Source organism: Magnolia sinica, chromosome 1 (genome assembly GCF_029962835.1).
Source record: "Magnolia sinica isolate HGM2019 chromosome 1, MsV1, whole genome shotgun sequence".
Lineage (NCBI taxonomy): Eukaryota > Viridiplantae > Streptophyta > Magnoliopsida > Magnoliales > Magnoliaceae > Magnolia > Magnolia sinica.
This window is the reverse complement of record NC_080573.1, coordinates 126,350,048-126,369,809: the sequence shown is the minus strand read 5'-3', so window position 1 is coordinate 126,369,809 and position 19,762 is coordinate 126,350,048. Positions and strand designations below refer to the sequence as shown.

General features: G+C 40.5%; 1 protein-coding gene across 5 annotated transcripts in view; it reads right to left on the bottom strand.

Moving 5' to 3' along the window:
* LOC131257658 (uncharacterized) overlaps positions 1–15,743 on the bottom strand; it is a 44,421-nt gene extending 28,678 nt beyond the window's left edge. Inside the window, exons 1-5 of one of the 5 annotated variants that reach the window (XM_058258447.1) lie at positions 15,619–15,656; positions 9,942–10,038; positions 9,710–9,779; positions 4,660–4,804; positions 2,738–3,111 (exon numbers count right to left, since the gene is read on the bottom strand). In XM_058258447.1, coding sequence (XP_058114430.1) covers positions 2,738–3,111; positions 4,660–4,765 — 480 coding nt within the window. In that variant the 5' untranslated portion in view covers positions 4,766–4,804; positions 9,710–9,779; positions 9,942–10,038; positions 15,619–15,656. Of the gene's footprint in view, positions 1–2,737; positions 3,112–4,659; positions 4,805–9,709; positions 9,780–9,941; positions 10,039–15,618 lie in introns of all 5 variants that reach the window. The other 4 variants (XM_058258462.1, XM_058258437.1, XM_058258454.1 and 1 more) reach the window with 4 other exon arrangements.
* Positions 15,744–19,762: the final 4,019 nt, after the last annotated feature.

Here is a 19,762-nt window from a genome sequence, read left to right as displayed (position 1 = left end):
TTTCTCTTCTTGTATTCTTTTCTTGTGTCACTTTGGTTAGTAGGCCTTAAATAAATTTCCATTAATCTTCAATATATATATATATATATATATATATATATATATATATATATATATATATATATCATCACTTCCTTGCAGTAGCATAAGCATCTTCCCAGGATTTCCCCAGGTGCCATTGTTGACCTCTCCTGGCCAAATCCCTAGAAGGAGAACCTTGCCAGATTCCAAAAAGTCTGTCATAAGTCAAACCCCTACCTTGAGCTCCTCAATCCTACATCACCTGAGCTGAGTACAAGTATGGGTATCGGAGTAAGGAAATGATTGGGTTGGGTGGATCCTCACATTCCAAATTCTCTGGATATTTCCATATCTGGTCCCAACAGTTTAGAAGTGCTTTTGCTTGTTTGGGTTCTAATTTTTTAGTACTGCACCAATTTTGGTACGTGCACATGTCCTTGCAATAAAACCTATTCATTTGATCCTCAATTAGTTTTGCTACAATTCTGATATTCTAATTTATGCATTATTAGTTTGAATATCTTTTTCAGGCTTGGATCCATCATTTATGTCAAGAGGTTTCCTGTTACAACATTCAGCTACTAAGACAATCGCTTAAGCTGGTTTTGTTTCTGCTAGGGGATTTTATTTTATTTTTTGTCAGAATAAGCAGTTAGCTGGTTTTTGGTGTTCTGTTGCAAATCTCTGTTTAAGTTACAGACAGATAAATCCGAGTCCTTAATTTACTACAACTTCGGGTTTTTTTTTTGAAAGATAAGAAACTTTATTAAGAAAAGGCAGCTGAAACCACCAAACAGACTACACAGACCCCCAAAAAATAAAAAAATACAGGGCCAGCCCGACAGATTACGGTGCCCAATCTCGAAACAAAATCAGAACCTTAGAAAACATAAATGCTGAGGAGATACCATGGTTTCTAAACACTCGGTTACTTCTCTCCGCCCAAATAACTGCCAAAGGATCGAGCACCACTTCCTTTTGCCAAGCATGCCTCTGGGCTACGAATGCCAAGACCAGAATAAGTGATAAAGGGAGGCAGGCATAACCCACGAGATGCCCGATAGGCGGAGAATGCTCCACCAAATATCTAAAGAGAACGAGCAATGGATAAGGAGGTGATCCACTGATTCTTCATCCTTGAGGCAAAGGAGGCTCGGATCGATAGAACCATTCCTCTCTTTTTAAGATTGTCAATTGTAAGGATTCTATTCCTGCTCACGTGCCATCCAAAGGCAGCCACCTTAGGAGGAAACCCATAGGTCCAAACCGCTTCAGTGTGACAGCAAGATTGAGAATTCTCCAAGGAGGAAAGATAGTTGTGGAGGGACTTGACTGAGAAGACTCTTGATTTGGATAACTTACATGACAAAAAGTCCTCGTAGCTGGGGTTGTAATGCAAGGGCATTTTCACACCGAGCTCGAGTGGGGTTGCCTGTGGGATGCAGGGGCACACTCGGGGTGGACGGGTTCCACGGGGGAGGTCTCGTATTCGAAACTCCTCACCGGGGGTGATTAATGCACATTTCACACCGGGCTCAAGTGGGGTAGCCTGTGGGATGCAGGGACACACTCGGGGTGGGCGGCCCGTGTGAGGCGGTACCCATGTGATTTGGGGCCCACGAGGGGGGTTCGGCCGAGGTCCTAACCCATGAGATGTTGGGCCTGGGCTATGAGATAAAGGGATTAATTTGCCATGCTCTAACTGTTCGAGCTTTTAGAACAAGTGGTTAATTGTCCTGCATCAAATTGGTATCAGAGCGGGAGGTCTCGTGTTCGAGACTCGCCACCGGGGGTGATTAATGTAGGGGCATTTTCACACCGGCCTCGAGTGGGGTCGCCTGTAGAATGCAAAGGCACACTTGGGGTGGGTGGGGCCCAAGGGGGAGGTCTCGTATTCGAGACTCCTCACCAGGGGTGATTAATGCGCATTTCACACCGGGCTCCAGTGGGGTAGCCTGTGGGATGCGAGGACACACACCCATGTGATTTGGGGCCTACGGGGGGGGTTCGGAAGAGGTCTTAACCTATGAGATGTGGGGCCTGGGCTATGAGATAAAGGGATTAATTCGCCATGCTCTAACAGTTCGAGCTTTTAGAGTGAGTGGTTTGTCCTACATTAGGTTGCGGCAAAACTCCTGCTACAACTTCTATTACCAGTCACGTGTGATAAATCTGAGTCCTGCTACAACTTCTGTTTCCAATCACCACTGCTTAGTCCATCCCTATTACAGGATGCTTGACAAACAGCAGGAAGGTCAACAGAATAAACCATCCAACAGATCTGTCCGAGAGTAGCTTGCAAGGTAGGTTAAAGGTGCAGCTATTCAGGAGATGATTCCATATTCTGTCATGTGAGGAACATGGAATGAGAGGAATTGCAGATTTTTTTAAGACAACGGTGCTCTGAATGAGTCTCTCAAGAGTCAAAGAGTAAGATTTAGGGTACGATATCTGAGTGGTCCAAGTACAGCACAGCTTCCAAAGGGGTAACGTCCCATGACATCCGTTCCTCCTGGGCTTCTCTACCATACAGTGAATCTTTTATCTTTTATTTTATTTACTTATTTATTTCTTGGGGTGGTGCAATACAATTGCATTACCATTCAAAAGAAAAAAACAACTACAGTATTACAGATTCATATCAACGGATTAGTAAGATAAAAAAACCAAATCCCACCAGATTTACTGACATAAGCAGCCAATTGTGTGAGCATACCTCAATAGAAATTGAATGCTTTCCAGCCCTGTCATCCCCTTTAACATGCTCCTGATAGATAGTCATAGTCTCTCCAGACTTTGGCTCAATAGCATTGTGCTGATTCTGAGACAAGTTTTCTGCCACCACATGTGCAGACATTATAAATGTTTTTTCTTCCACAGTTTCAGACTGATCACTGCATTGCAGTTCACTGGAGCTCAGAGTTGATGGGCCAGCTTGCTCAATCGTTGGTTCAGTGTTCCAGCTGGAATTCTGCACATCTGAACTGCAAGTAGATGCTTTACAATGCAGTGCTTCAGCTTGAATTCCAACATCAGACTTCATATTGCAATCAACTGCTTCATCTGCCTTCGCATCCTTTTCTGAGTGTCCTGTAGTTCACATATAATTTGTGGCAAACTGTAAAAATAAACACCACACATTCAAAATATCATGCCAATTAGATTTTTTGTTCTTTTTTCAGACTTTCGCACAAGTAAAAATTTCACTGGAAGGATTGGTGCTGATAGCAACGGAGAAGGCCAAATCCATATAGTATATCAGGAAAGCAATGGGTGACAATCGGCCACCATGGCCCGGTTATGGCCCTAATCGGGCTAAAGAGGCCCTGGCCCTATAGGGCTGGCCCTGTAACAAAAACAGTGAACTGATCACGGATTTGAAATAGTCCAATCTAAGAATTTTTGGGGTAAACCCCCTCCATGCACAACAAGTCCCACCATATAAATGGTTTTGATCATTATAAGTGACCCCAGATCCAAGAGTGGCTTTAAACTGTACGAGTACGTGAATGAGAATCCTCACAAGTGTTTTTAAGCCATCCATGCGTTCTGCATAATGGTGACCCACTTGATGATTAGATTGGGCCAATGGGTCTAGCCAGGCAATTTGTCATTGACCCCGACCCAAACAACGAGCCTAGATTTCAAGCGCGGGCAGGCCTTGGGCCAAGTTTAGGGGCCCAAGCCATGGCATTACAGTTGCCATCCCTGGTAGCAATTTTTCATCTGATGTTCATGTTTCATCATTTTCCTAATAGAATGCATGTTGCATAAGAAGTTTCTTAAATCATTTGCATAGTTTTCCAATAACAAAACAAAATGACGTAAAGAAATTTGAAAATTTTAGCCTTCCATTTTTTATTTTTGAAAAAAATTAAAACATTGTCATTCAATACGTCCAATGTCCAGACTCAAGTCAAGTGTGAGGGATGAAGCGGGCCTTGGGCCAAGTTTAGGGGCCCAAGACATGGCATTACAGTTGCCATCCCTAGAGGCAATTTTCCATCTGATGTTCATGTTTCATCATTTTCCTAATAGAATGCATGTTGCATAAGAAGTTTCTTAAATCATTTGCATAGTTTTCCAATAACAAAACAAAATGACATAAAGAAATTTGAAAATTTTAGCCATCCATTTTTTCTTTTGAAAAAAATAAAAACATTTTGTCATTCAATACGTCCAATGTCCAGACTCAAGTGTGAGGGATGAAACCCATCACCAAATTAAGCATTTTCATGATCTAATGAATATGGGATAATCCATTTATTATTTACTCGCAAAAACTCTTAGGAAAGTATGGGCCATGGTACCTCCTTGGGTCAAACGATCAGAGGCAGAGTTCATTTCTTCCTAAGCTTCAAAATATATGACCACAATGGTCCATATTTTGACTGCCATTAATGGGATGAGGAACCCAAAATTTGTTCCAGGAAGTAAAGCCATGATCAGTAAAGTCGAGAAAATGGTGGTTAAGAGAAATTATAAAAATAAAATAAAAACTTGGTATTATAGTAAGTTGGACAAATGCCAAAAAAAAAAAAAATGGATGAAACTTCAATTAGGTATAGGAGCCAATCAATGAGCAAAGACAGATGAAATAGCACCAAAGAATGAAACCATTTCCTAAGCAAATCCAACCTTCAGAAGAACTCGATTGAGTGGAGACCGGCCTCCATACAGATGTCACTGTTCTTCGCTTCTTGTACAGGTCCATGACGTTTGACCCATTCTTTGCCCCACCCATTTTCCTAACGTAACTCAAGTTTTGATAGAGAAAGCACCCCTAGCAAATCAAACAGAGATATTTATCTTTAAACATGTATGCAAAAATTTATCAGCTAACATATAGAGAAAGGGTATTATGAAGCGCACTAATGTCGAACATCACCATCCCACTTATACGTGTAGCAAACATGAGTGATTATAGGGACTGTTTATCTAGCAAGCCACGGTATGGATGCATAATATACCATAGGCATCATTGTCATCATCTAAGCCTTAGCTCAACTGATTGGGGTCAGCTAACAAATCCTGATCCGCTTGTCAGGATTTAATGTACAAGTTGTGGCTGAAGTTTTGATGCCGGCTGCCAACTTGGCACACCCCTCCTTTATCGAGGCTTGAAATTGGCAATGAGAGACAAGACATAACAAGGCAACCCTGACCATTTGAATTTTTTTGAAGGTTGAGAGAAATTTTATTAGAAAAGAAACTATGCAATTACAGAAGAGGAAAGGTGTTTCCAATAATAAGACTTTGAAGGCTGCCACCTTTCCTAACAAGATCATCAGCTACATCATTAGATTATCAATTAACAAGGTTGATAGAAACTGAAATGGCTCCCTTCAGCTGTCTAGTTTCTTCCATCCACCCAGACAGATGCCAAGGATAAGCCTCTGAGGACTTCGCCCAGCTTATAGTATTAGTCAAGAGACCTTCGCTGATAGTGTCGGGGCCACTTATGCGAGCAATTTCCTTCATCCATTGCTGGAGGGCACACATCTCAGCCTCATTTGAGCTTGCTTTACCGCTCAGCAAAGGCAAAGCGACCATTATAATGACCGTCCTTGATGATGCCCCCAATACTTGTTGGCCTAGGGTTGCATTTGGAGCTACCATCAAAATTGAGCTTCTAGTATTCCACATGCCTCTTGGCAGGGGCAACTAGGCTAGATGGAGGGGGAGTAGATGTCCTCATTGCCTCCAGCATCAACTTTTAAGGTTGTCACTACCAGTTCCAGCAAATTCCATATCCTTCAAGGGCCCATGAAATAATATTATCTTTGATTCTATTGCATGCACAAGGACTTTCCAAGCTATTCTTGATCACTCGATTGTTCATTTTTTATACCATTTGGACCATCAACTGCAGGGAGAGCTACCGGCTACAGAATTATCTTCCATTGATCTAAAGCCATGGTTCCATGATGACCATGTGACTGGACTACTGGAGCGCATGTTTTGCTCGACTTTTGAGTTAACAGTCCATCTGTAACTAGTGATCGTATGGTTACCATAGTCTCATTGGCCATCACCTTGACTTTTAGGTGATGGCCCATCAAATTCACGGACCTGATCTGGACAAGTTTCACATATATGAAAAAGATGTCATGGTGTGCACTTAATGGAACTTCACACGAGGCCAACATCATAGTAGGCATAGCATCAGCTCTGATTATCTATTAAAACACATCATAATTTACAAGAAGGCAACATATATATCATTTGAAAATGACTTCAGATACAGGCAAACTTACGATTGATCAAGGAACTTGGGATCCTAGAAATGAACACATGGTCTCAATTGTAAATCGACCCCATTGAATTTCACATGGAAGAAGAACCTCATAGAGCTCCTATCAATTCACATCAAAGGAATACAAGTTTACTAAACATTGTTCAAACATGAATATATGAACTAATTGTATTCCCATAACAATTGGGAACATGGTTCAAACATGTACATATCAACTAATTGTATTCCCACAGCTCTTTCTTCTTCTTCTTCTTCTTCTTCTTCTTTTTCTTTTTGTGAAGATCGCAAATATTGTTAAGAGCCAAAAGGCAGCAAAAACAAAAAAGAAAGCCTATACACACAGAGGAAAAGACAGGCAAGGCCTCAAAAGAACTAAGAGGCGATGGCTAGCTGATTTATGGGCTGAAAGCTCAAAGCCCAATCATCAACATCACGCAAAATTAGGGAGATGACACAGGATGAAGAAGAGCACGAATTATGGAAGGTACGAAGTAGCACCTCCATGAACACCATGCCAGGCAAAAGGCAGGCCCCAAACTGAGGAAGGCATGACCCAGCAAGTGTTCAGGCGATCCAACATGGTTGACCAAAACCCATAAGCAAAGGAACAATGGACAAATAGGTGATCGATCGATTGACCCAACATTCTCCTTGCAAAGGAGGCATATATTAGGCAATATCAAACCATAACTTTGAAGGTTGTTGATCATGAAGGTGCGACCTCTGGCCAGGATCCAGGAGAAGGCCACAATCTTTGGTGGGGATTCCATAAGCCCAAACGAAAGCAGGAAAGACTACATCTTGGAGAAGGATGATTGCACCTCAAGAACCCCAACAACCAATATTTTAAGTATCGATGATTTCGGGTTATATATCCCACGATATATCTTGTATCCCACCTGTGCAATACGAAACACACAAGTAATGGGATATATCCCACATGTTTGATCCAGTGAGCATTTTCGATTTTTGATTCTTTTTCTTTCTATAAATCATGTTAAATCAGTGTCAAATTGTTACAAATCCATGATTTTTCATGTTTTGAATTGGGGGGCTTCAATTTCTAGATTTGGAGTTGCAGAAAATTGAAAAAAAACAAAAAAAAACAAAATTTCCCAATTTCTCACAAATCGGTTGCAATATTTATGTCCAAACATAAAATCAAACATGTATGTAACCTGATCTAGTGATTCTTCTTTTGCTTTTGAATGCATTGCTTGTGTTTCCACATGTCTTCTTACATTTGTAAATTATATGAATAGACTTTAAATATACTTGCATCAATTCAATTAGACAACGCATGGATTAGGACCCCATACAAAGAAAACCTACTATGTGCACTAGTTTTTTTTGGTGTGTGTGTGTGTGTGTGTGTGTGTGTGTGTATTTAAATGAGTGTGTATTGATATCTTTTTTAACAATCACTGAAGTTTCATTGAAAAATTCGACCAACTTCCCAATGTTTCCCCATGTTTCCAACAATAGTAATACATTATGCGATACAACTGATATATCCCATGCAAAACCGATATGTATCCATATCCCAAGGGTGCGATACGTATCGCAATACCGATATTTAGAACACTGCCAGTAGCCTCAACAGCTCTTCCAATTCAAGATCGGAAAGGGCTCTCCTACAAGTGGAGCACCAAACCCCCGACCCAATATCAGAAAAGCATTCAACCATTGAAATGGAGGGAGAAGAGGAGATATGCCCAAGATTAGGGAAGATGTGGATGAGGGGTCTATCAACTAACCAAGGTCTAGCGAAAAGCGAATATGCAGACCACTACCTAAGACAAAGGAGAAGTAACAGATAGCTTTTCAGACCGAAGATGATCTGCAGTGGGAAGAAGATTTAGGAAACCATGCCCCCTCTTCAGTGCCATACTTACAGGCCAATAAAGATCTCCATTGAAAGCCTCTTCCGAATAAAAACACCTAACCATTTTCTGAGCAAGGTGGAATTGACAATCGAGAGGTCTCGAATGCAAACCCTTCCCTGTGAGAGAGGTTTGCGCACCTCAAACCATTTGCGCATATTAAATTTATGGCCAGCAGAATCCCCTTGCCACAAAAAGTCCCTACAAATCTTATCAATCCTACAAATAACTGATTTAAGACTGATAAAGAGAGGAAATGTGAGGGAAGACGGAGACAATGGCTTTTATGAGGGTGATACCACCTCCAAATGATAAGTATCTTCTTTTCCAAATTGACAACTTACGTTCAAACCTTTCGATGACCACAACTCAGAGATGTTTAGTTGGCTTGCCAATACAAAGAGGGATACTAAGATAGGTGGAGGGAAAGAGCCAGCTTTGCAACCAAAGACATCCACCAAAAGAGAGAGTCGAGGGATCAAAGGTTGACCCCTGGTATTTCACTTTTGCAGAAGTTAATTTCCATGCCAGAGATAGCCTCAAAGCAACGAACTGTTTTCGAAGATTCTCAACTGCCTCCTCAGAAGCATCACAGAAGAGAAGGGCATCATCGGCGAATTGGACATGGGTAATAGACAACCCCATGGAAGAGATGCCAAAGCCTCTGAAGAAACCAGCCGATTCTCCTTTTTTAAGCATATGGCTGAGGCCCTCCACTGCTATTACAAATAGGACAGGGGAGAGTGGGTTGCTTGCCTTAGACCACGAGAAGAGTTAAAATAATAATAATAATAATAATAATAACTTTGGGAGAGCTATTGATCATGATAGATTGGGGATATGGTTTTGGGTTCATGGGAGATAGATGGGATCTGTAGCATGCAAGAAATCCATCCACTTTATTGAGCATGCAACTAATAGATATCTATTCGTTCTTATGGTGTGTGCTTTTGGACGAGCACGCATGCCACAGGGAAGTTTGAGGTTCATGCAAATGGCTAAAATTTCTTTAGCTTTATATGATTATCAATCAAATAAAAAGTTATTCTATGTATGAATCCTTACATCTCGTGCAACTAAAGTAAGAAGAAACCAAGAAACCAAGATCCTCCTAAATTGAGTTGTTTAGAAAATTAAGTTCATTATGACAACGAATTATGAAATGCCATGCTCAAACATATCAAATTAAGGAAATACAATGAATTCTAAAAGCCTTGTTGGAGGCATGGGTAATTGAATTGCAAATATTCATCTTAAGCAACAGGAGAAACAAAAGTAGCCCTCTAAATTGCAGTTATGTTCCTTTTGAGTCCAACCTATAAGTAACAAAATTGCAATTTGGACCCAAATCCTCAATAGGAATCCTAAGTAAATTAAAATTTGGCACTTCCACTTGATTAAATTAATAACCACGATTCAATTGGAGGGTGTATGAAGACTCACCCAAAATTATGTGTGAGCAAAAACAAATCATGAAAATTTTCTCATACCAAAAGACTCTACTTTAAATATATATTAAAACAAAATACAATAAATCAAAGCTCCAAACCTGAAAGTAGTAGTTTATAGATTTAGAAGGAATATATGAGACATTTGTGAATTTCCAGATGCGGTCGACTCTGCAACGAAAAAAGAACCTATCAAATTGACAATCGAGCATAGACGTATATACAATAGGCCTTTTCCAACACCACCAAGATGATGCTTTCATCCATTTGAACCACCCAACACATTGTTTGCACATAGTTTGCCTCTTAAATAAAAGCTGCTAAGAAATTCACTTGAACTAGATGCCCCTACGCCCCCAATAAATGAACTTTGGCTGGCCCCTTGTTGAGCATCCAAACTTTACGAATTCGATTGAATAGTTAGGATAGCCTGATTAATTTGAATGTTAAGCTATGAGCAATGTTTTAAATATTAACGATATTGGCCGATATATCCCACGATATATCTTGTATCCCACCTATGCGATACGAAACACACAGGTAGTGCCGATATATCCCACATGTTTGATCCAATGAGCATTTTCAAATTTCGATCCTTTTTTTTCGTTGAAATTATGTTAAATCAGTGTCAAATGGTTACAAATCCATTGGTTCTTCATGCTTTGCACGAAAAATCATGGAGTTGGAGCTTTGATTTCAATATCCATTAGTTCTTCATGTTCTCCATGTTTGTTTGTTTTTCGAATTTTTCTTTCGACCAGCTGTCAATTGAGATTAATTTCACAGTATTTAAGAGTATTTGATGAAATGATCATCACGTACACTCTAATTTCAAATTTTGAGTGTAGGTAATTTGATTTGGGAAAATTTTGAAATTTCTTCCAAAATGCTTGCAATGTTGAACTCCAAACATGAAATTAAGCATGTATGAGAACTGATCTACTGATTTGTTAAGTCCTTGTCAATTTTCGAAAAATAAAAAACATTTTTATTTAAAAATTAATATAAAAAAGTATTAAAATATTTTTTTTCGAAATTTCCCTTCAACTAGCTATCAATTGAGACTAATTTTGAAGTATTTAGGAGTGTTTGATGAAATGATCATCACACACACTCTAAATGTTATGATTCAATTTGAATATAATTGCATTAGTTCAGTTAAATAACACATAACTTAGGACCCTATACAAAGAAAACTTATTGTGTGCACTTCTTTTTTGAGATGTAATGATTTAAAAGTGTGTATTAAGGTCTTTTTTAACAATCCCTGAAGTTTCATTGAAAAATTCAACCATTTTCCCAATGTTTCCCCATGTTTCCCTAAAAGTGCGATAAATTACCCAATACAAACGATATATCCTATGTGATAACCAATACGTATTTGTATCCCCAGGATGGGATACGTAACGCGATACCGATATTTCGAACACTAGTTATGAGTATCGCTTATGTTATCGGTATCGCTAGATCGACGATACCGATAAGAATAGTAGTATCAGAAATTCCAAGTATCAACAATATGCCATCAATATATCGCTGAGTATCGCAAGTGTATCGATATCGCCAATGTATCACCAATTTTTCAACTACGTAAATTTTAGTTGTTGCTTGTATCACCAATGTATCAGCGATAGAAGTGATATTTTGATAATATCACTAATATATCGATATTTTGATGAAGTGCATGTTTGTATGTGTGTATGTGTATGCATGTATGGATGGATGGATGGATGCATGTATGGATGGATGGATGGATCATGGATTTATGCATGTATGGATGGTTGGATGGTTTGTTGGCAAGGTGTTCCGTAGCAGTAATGGTGGGCATAATGGTGCCCACCGTTAAGGATATGTTGAATCGGTGTAACGGGGGGGATGGGTGCATAACGAGCAATACGGCATGATAATCATGGCATACTTCCTGTATGACATATGCGACCATGGCATAAGCAATCTGAGCCATGGTATGTGATTATGCAATCACACATGATAACACTGATCATGTTAAAAAAAAAAAAAAAAAAGGTGTAACCGCTCTTTCCCGGCTAGTTACACGCAAATGAGACACATGGACGATCAGTTATTCTTGCTCCTTGGTCGAGAAAGCTATAAAAAGCGGAGGCAGATATGAAGAAAGCTCTCTAAATCCAAATCTGAAATCCAGCAAGGAAGCAAAATCAATCTAGCGCAATGTTGTTTATCTTAGTCTAGAATTAGCCTCTCCATCGCTCATCAGTCGTGGACCCTTAGGTTAGGAGTAGCCTCCACCGCATCCACATCTCAATTTCTTTCCATTCGACCATACAATTGTTACACCTTCATAAACTACTAGATTATCAAGGTAAAAAGACTTCTTTGGAGGAAGAGCCCTAACCTCTACAAGTTGTTTGGTTAACGAGCCCATTGTTGGCTGAATAAACGATTGATTTGTTCATCGTTTGACCAAGCACCGCTCTATCTCAACATCAAGGGTCAACGGTGATCATGGTTTGAATCAGACCCAATTGGTTCTGTCACGCCCGCAAAACAACACACGTATCTCGCATGGCCAAAAACCACACTAACATCGTTTTTGGCACGCCCGATGGGACAAGTGTGCAATTGTTGATTGAAATTTATAACAATATGAGTAAGCAATCTTACTCAGGTTAGTGGGAATATTGAAGAACAGGATCTCAATCAGACCGCTAAAGAATTGCAAATGCAGGCCGAAACAGAGGTCCCAAATCCTCCACTTCCAATAGTTCTGGAAGTAGGATTGTCATTCTAAAACAACTCCGCGGAGGAAAATAGAGTTTTGGGTACTGTTAACGTTAGCATAAGAAAGCTAACGAAACAAGGAAGAGTACAAGCTGAATACTCCGGGGCTCAAACTGAAGCTATCAATAAATTGATGGCATTCCTTCATGATAGGTTACCTGATTACCATCATTATAATATGAAAGCACATCAATTTGGCAGTATTCCTCTAGAAATGCGGATTATTTCTCCACGCAACGTTTGGCCAGAACTAGGTTTGATGGGCCAAAATATACCACTTCAGGTGGACATTAGAAGAAATGGAAGAAATGATCAATTTAATGGTCAAAACGAAAATGACATGAATCGTGGCTTACCCACTCTGGGATAATTCATGCCAAACAACGAAGCACTTGGGGGACAACTTCTAGTAGCGCAACCTTCCCAAGGTATACAACTCCCTCAGGTGGTTAACCAAGGACCTCAGGATCAAAGAGCAACGGTTTTACCCCTAGTAGTCCGCGATGAGCTGGTTAACTTGATAAATGAGTTAACTGACCAACGTCATGGTCGTCGTACCAACTGGCATGTTTACCATAAACCGTACCCAGATTAGGTCGATTAGTACGCTAAAGTGCCAAGAGGTATCAAGATACCGGAGTTTTCACTATTTTATGGAGATACAGATCAATCTACAGTTGAGCATATTGGTTGTTTCATTGTACAATGTGGTGAATTTGCAGCCAACAAATATGTGAAGTTGAAATGGTTTGCAAATTCATTAATGGATACTGCGTTTACATGGTATATTGATGTGCTAGCAAATTCAGTCCAAACCTGGAAAGATATTGAAAAAATGTTTCATGCTCAGTTCTATCAAGCTAATCCGGAATTTTCTTTAGCCGACTTATTACGCCTGAGGCAAGTATGTGACGAGCCGACTGAGAAATATATAACTCAATTTAAAAAACGAAGAATAAATTTTGTGTATTTCTTTCTAAAGCTCGGTTTGTTAAACTAGTTTTGGAAGGTATAAACATTGAACTTCGGAAAAAATTTGAAGGGACGGACTTCAAAGATTTGGTCATCTGTCAGATAGAGCAATCAAATACGAATGGCTTCTACGTGAAGAGAACCAACGGAAAAATTCATCATCATGAACCTATTACCGTGATCCAAACTATGAGATAGCCTTGGCCGAAATAAGCCTCAATAAACCGTTTGTTTGTACGGCCCTTAACAAAAACCGATGATAAATCATCCCATCAAGGTTCCAAGGCAGCCAAACGAATTGCAGAACAAAACAAACGATATTTCTTTGATATTACAAAAGCCGATGAGATATTTGATCTCTTACTAGTTACCAAGCTCATTCAATTTCTGCCAAAGCAAATGATTCCTTTGGTAGAAGAGTTGAAAAGAAATGGAATATTCTAAATGGCATGGATCACGGTCTCATTCAACTAAAAATTGTACTGCTTTCAGGAACGTAATCCAAGACAATATAGATTCCAAGATGCTTAAATTCCCAAAGAGGGAGAACGAGACCGTGTTAGTAGATACCGACCCAATCAGTTCTGGAATGCCTTCAAAGCAGCACAAGTATCCCACGTGGCCGAAAACCGCACCACTAACATGTAATGATACCGATACTACGAACACTAACTGTAATGCAATGAACACATGGCCCATCAATTGGACTATACAGATATGATATCTATCACCTTCTTGAGGAAAAATAGCATCCCACCAAAGTGTATAATGTGATCCATATATCTTGTAAAATCCATGCATCTACTCGTCAATCGAGGCTGTTCAATTGATGTTGTACTTCTCAGATGAGCTACCTTCCAAAAATAACATCAATATGGTGGACATAGCTGCCAAATCTATAGAAAATTAATATGAATTGTTAACAATTATAGGAGTAGGCAACAAGTTGGGTAGTTAGAATCATCATTTCATTGAGCTTTTTGTGTTATAGAGAATCCAAAAGGTGTCCCATCTGTTGAACGGTTAGATGGGCAAGCATGGTTGCCAGTTTTGTCAAGTGATCTTTAACGTGGTTCACCCACCCTTGTGGTAGACATCTGACGACCCCATACAAGTAAATAATTTACAAATGAGATATCGATGGAAAAAGAGATAATCCAATTTAAGAATGTCGTCTGAAGTTTCCAATAAGATCAAGTTAACACAAATTAGCAAATAGAATTTTTAAGCTCAGTTGAACTGCAAGAGAACATGTAATCATAATTTGAAAACTCAAAAACTCAACTCAATTGGATGTCTAGCCGAGTCGGATCAACTTGAAGACTCAACCAAATCTTTAATAGGCTAGACTTGATATCTTAATTAGTTTTTTATTATTTAACATGTTTAAAATTGTTGGAAACTTATAAAATAATTAAAATACCCAAATGCATATAACTGTGCATTGTGGCGCAGAGGTAGGGATGCCATGGCTCTTGATGAGGTTGCCTGTTTGATTCATACATAAAGCACTTTGTAGATTTAAAACAAATGCCTACCTGACTGGGATGAGTGACTCAGTCGAGTCATGCCAAGTCGAATCAAGTTGGCTGAGTTCTCAAGCCGACTCGACAGGCTGAGTTCTCAAGCCGACTCAACGAGTCTTGTTGAGACCCGACCAAGTCATGCCAGTCAGTGAGTCTCCATTAGACTGGGCTTGAAATCCCATCGAGACGAGTTGACTCGACTGAGTTTCAAGTCGACCCACCAAGTTTTGGAACTCTATGCATGTAATAATGAAGAAAAGGGATATTTGCATTTTATTTTTATTTTTCTTTTGAAGGGTGGGTCATTTATAAAATGCACCTTACAAATTTGAAATTTACATTCCGGTACCTATTTTAAACATCTTTTTACTAAGATAACTCGATATTCTAGGTACTTTTCTTTCAGGTAACTTCCATTAGAAGAATAGGTATCTATTTTAAACACCTTGTATGTGCGACCTAAAATCGCTGTGTTGGATTAGGTCGCTGATTTTTTATTTTATTTTTTTTTATAAATGACGAAAATTCCTTGTTATATAGTTTTTGGACAGTTCAACAGAGCGAATGCATATCAGTTTATTCGAAATGTAATTTCTAATGGATTAGATATCGTTTGGACATCCGATCATCTGGAATTTGACATAGTTCTCTGATGAGAGTGTGATGAAGCCCTAGCCCTAACAGAATATTTCAGAAAGGATAGAAAGATACTGATTTTTTGGACGAAAACGAGATAGGGTTTTGAACAGTACCTGGTAAATGACCTGCGAACGTTCATCTGTTTGCTTCGAATGGGCGAGCGAGTGCAGTTGAAGACAGCGACCTTTTTTTCTTTTTTTCTTTTTTTCCGCTTTCGTTGGCAAGCATGGGATACGTGTCCTGTAACAGGAGACCGTTTAAACGAAAGCTCTTTGGGCCCACTGCGATGTCCGCGTGACATCCTTTCCGTCCATCAGTTTCGCCAGTTCATCTTAATCAAAAACCCAAAAGTGAGGCCGATCAAAAACTCAAGTGGGCCACACCACGGTAAAAGGTGGGGATGGAAATGTCCATCATCGAATCCTTCATGTGCCCACCGTGACGTTTATACGCCGTCCAATCCCTTCATAAGGTGAATCCCAACAGGACCAAGGGAAAACACAAATGTCAGCCTGATCCAAAACTTATGTGGGTACAAAAAAGTTTCAACGGTGCCCTTACAGTTAATGATGTTTCATGGTTGTGTGGCCCACTTGAGTCTTGGTATACCTCATTTTTGCATTTAGAACCTAACATGGGCTGAAAAAACTGATGGACGGAGCGGATTTCACAGGGACATTCGGTAGACCCACGGAGCTTTGGTTACGCGGGCTCACGGGAAACTCGCGTCCGAGATAAGGCCACTGAGCCCGTTAGCGAGACTCGCGCTCACACGTGTGCAATATCCTGGCAATCCATCCGATGTGGACATCCGGTGAACATGCCCATGATAGAAAATCGGGCGGGTCCACTCGTCGGGTGACCCAGACCCGGTGAAAGACGTGGTTGATCATAAAAAGAAGACAATGGTCCACATCCTGCGTGCACTTGTGGCCCACCTGACGAGTTGAACGAACCGAGTTTTGGTTCAATGCACGTATACAGAAGGCCCCACCTAACGAATGACAATGATATCTCACGTGCGTATCTCGTGCCAGGTACGCTTTATTCCCACGCGCGGGTTCGTTTGCATCCGCTTACGGGAGCAACGACAGATTCCCGGCCAGGAGACGAAGGTATGTAAATTGGCGCCAACAGGTTGAAGGGGAGATTCGAAGCACAATTCCAAAATCCAGAACATGAAGAGCCTTTGATACGCCGGAGTATCAAGGTTTACACGGAGGCAGAAAATGCACGCATTTCATACAAATAACTCAAATTGGACCGTCCAAAATGTTAGCTTGAGCTCCAATCTAAAATGATCATATCCAGGGAGTACCCTACTTGAATATCTAACTAGCCAATTGAGGGATATTTATTGGACGGCCCAGATAACAGTTAATATTCATCAAAAAAGTTCCCATGAATCAAAGGGGAGGTTTGCGCAATCGATATGAATTTCATATGATGCCTTGTTCATACCGGGTCCGAAAATCAATAGTGTGTTGGGAATTCTCAGCTGACCACATGACAGGGTGACGTATCATTTTGGACCGTCCATGAGGCTGGCCGTCGTATGAATGATCAACGGTCACTTGATCCTGTCCATCTGATATTTTGGCCACTGGTAGAAAATTTCTTCCACCTATTAGATGAGCTGGTAGAGAGGGTTGGCGAAGTGCTCCAGGTTCAACCTGTGAATAGTGCTCCTACAACATTTATTTCCCAAAACTTTCGTGGCTTACGTGAGATGGGCATTATCCCAACTCTGTGGTCTGCTTTAGATTTTGATCTGCTTTATTTTCCAGATCACGGCCTAAAATGAGCTGAAAAAATATGGACGGCCTGGAATACACGACAGGGACACCCACTACTGGTTTACCGGGTAACAACTCATCCGCTCCGGTTTCTTGGAGGCCCCACCGGGTCACGTGGTATAATCAAATCGGACGCCGATTTCCTGCTAATGCATTTCGCAAGGAACTTCCTGTTTCTTGGAGGACCCACCCGGGCACGTGATATAATCAAATCGGATGCGATATCCTGCCAATAACTTTCACAGGGAGCTTCCTGCGCTGAGATTGGGTGGGGTCACCGAGATTTTCTGAAAATTTCACTTCACCCGTCATTTGTGAGCTTATTTTAGTGCATACAATAAAAAACAATGTGAATTTAAAACTCAAGCCGCGTCCATGAGAGGAATTAGTGGGGAAAAGAGTTTCATGCCTTAAACCTTTTTAGGCTCCATCTCAATATTTATACATGAAAAGCTTACGTGACGCAAACTTTTTTGCCCGTAAGAATATTTAAAAGGGTCTCACTAAATCCTTCATGTTTTCTCTCATTCAGCTCATTTGAGTTTTAGACTCACCTCATTTTCTAACATATGTTATGAAGTAATCTCGCAAAACCACATGATGTAGGTCATGAAATAATCTCTCAAAACCAACAACGTGAAATTCCCATAAACATTATGCAGGCTGAAGTGGATTGTGTAGTAACTTAGGGCTCGTTTGGCTAAGTGGATTAGAAGGGATTGAATGGTATTAGAGTGGATGGCATGGATTTCAAGATAATGATAGTGTTGTCAGTGAATTGTCATAAGATTCATGGGATTGCTACATCGGGTCCGTTTGGCACCCCCGGCCAATATCAAGATTAAACCTTCCCATCCCTTCCAATCCCTCGGACCAAACATATCCCAGGCAAATTTGAACGGATTATGGTGGATTGGATGGGATTTAAAGGTAATGATAGTGTTGTCGGTGGATTGTCTTAAGATCCATGGGATTGCTATATCCCGGGAATAGGTCACCTAGTCTATTTGGTATGCCTGGCCAATCCCGGGATTTAACTTCCAAACCCTTTTAATTTGCCTAGCCAAACGGGCCCTTACTATGTCTACTGTGATGAGTAAACTCTGTGAGGTTTGCTATAACACTCATGGATTTTATCCACTCTATCTATCCATTTTACCAAATAATTTAAGAGTTTTAGTACAGAAATAAGCCACATTCAATGTTCAAATGGGCCACCCCATAGGAATAGTTGAATTGAAAGTTTACTGCTGAAAAGATCTCGGGAGCCTCAGAAGTCTCAAATCAAGCTTATATTTATGTTTATCCTTTATTCATGTCTTTAAGATCTTATAAATAGGTTGGATGTCAAATAAACATCAAAGTGGGTCCTAGAAAGGTTACAACCGTGGAAATCATTATCTCCACTGTTTCCAGTGGTATGATCCACTTGATCTTTGGATATGTTTTGATTTTGGACTCAAGGAAAAACGGATGGACGGTGTGGATAGACCACATACATTCAAGGTGGGAGTTTACTCGGTACGATAATAGTGTACTGAGTAACTCAGTACGCAATCAGATTTCTACGCGGGGCAGCATACTATCTGTAAAAAGTAACGCAAAATCTTCGTCTAATCCAGTCCCGCCGCCATGGTCCAAGGCAATCCGCATCATTCGGTCTCTGCCCAATAGCATCCTGCAACCCATCCAACCCGTTATCACTTTCCTAAATTCTTGCGTGACTTTCGTACGCTGACGATGGCGTAGATTTTGCTGTCGTATACGGAATGACTTCACGGGGAGGAGATCCTTCACGTCCATCAGGTGCACCGCCATGGGCCCAAAAATCAGGTCTATACACTCAGGTGGACTAATCAATGTTACAAACCACTAGTAATGATTTTACACCTTTCCCTGTGGTGTGACCGACATAAGTACCTTATTAAAATTCTGTTTATTATCTGTGGTGAAAATATAGCGTTTCACCTTATAGACGGTGTGGATCTGAAGAATGTTTGTCCCAGTTAGAGCTCGGTTAACGCAAGCGAAGCCGTTGACGTGGGACGCGCGAGTCAGGCTAGCGCTGTTGTCGACGCGGATTCGGTGGATCCGGAGAACTATGGTGGTCGGTGGATCCTGACTATGGGCCATCACCGTGAAAGATTTCGTTTTATATCCACGCCATCCCTCCGGCTTTCACGATCATTTTAGTATAACAGCCTAAAAATTAAGCATGTTCCAATCTCAGGTGGACCACACCACAGGAAACCGTGGAAGTTGAAGGATTACCATTAAAAATTCCTAGGGCCCACCGTAACTTTTATTTGCCATCCACCCGTTGGTAAGGTTACCAAGATATGGATGAAGGAAACACAAAGAGAAATTTGCGACTGTACGACCCATTTATGGCCCATTCAGGAGACTAAGCCCGCCTCATTTTCCTTTGCGAGAATACGCCCCGGCTATACGGATGGCTTGC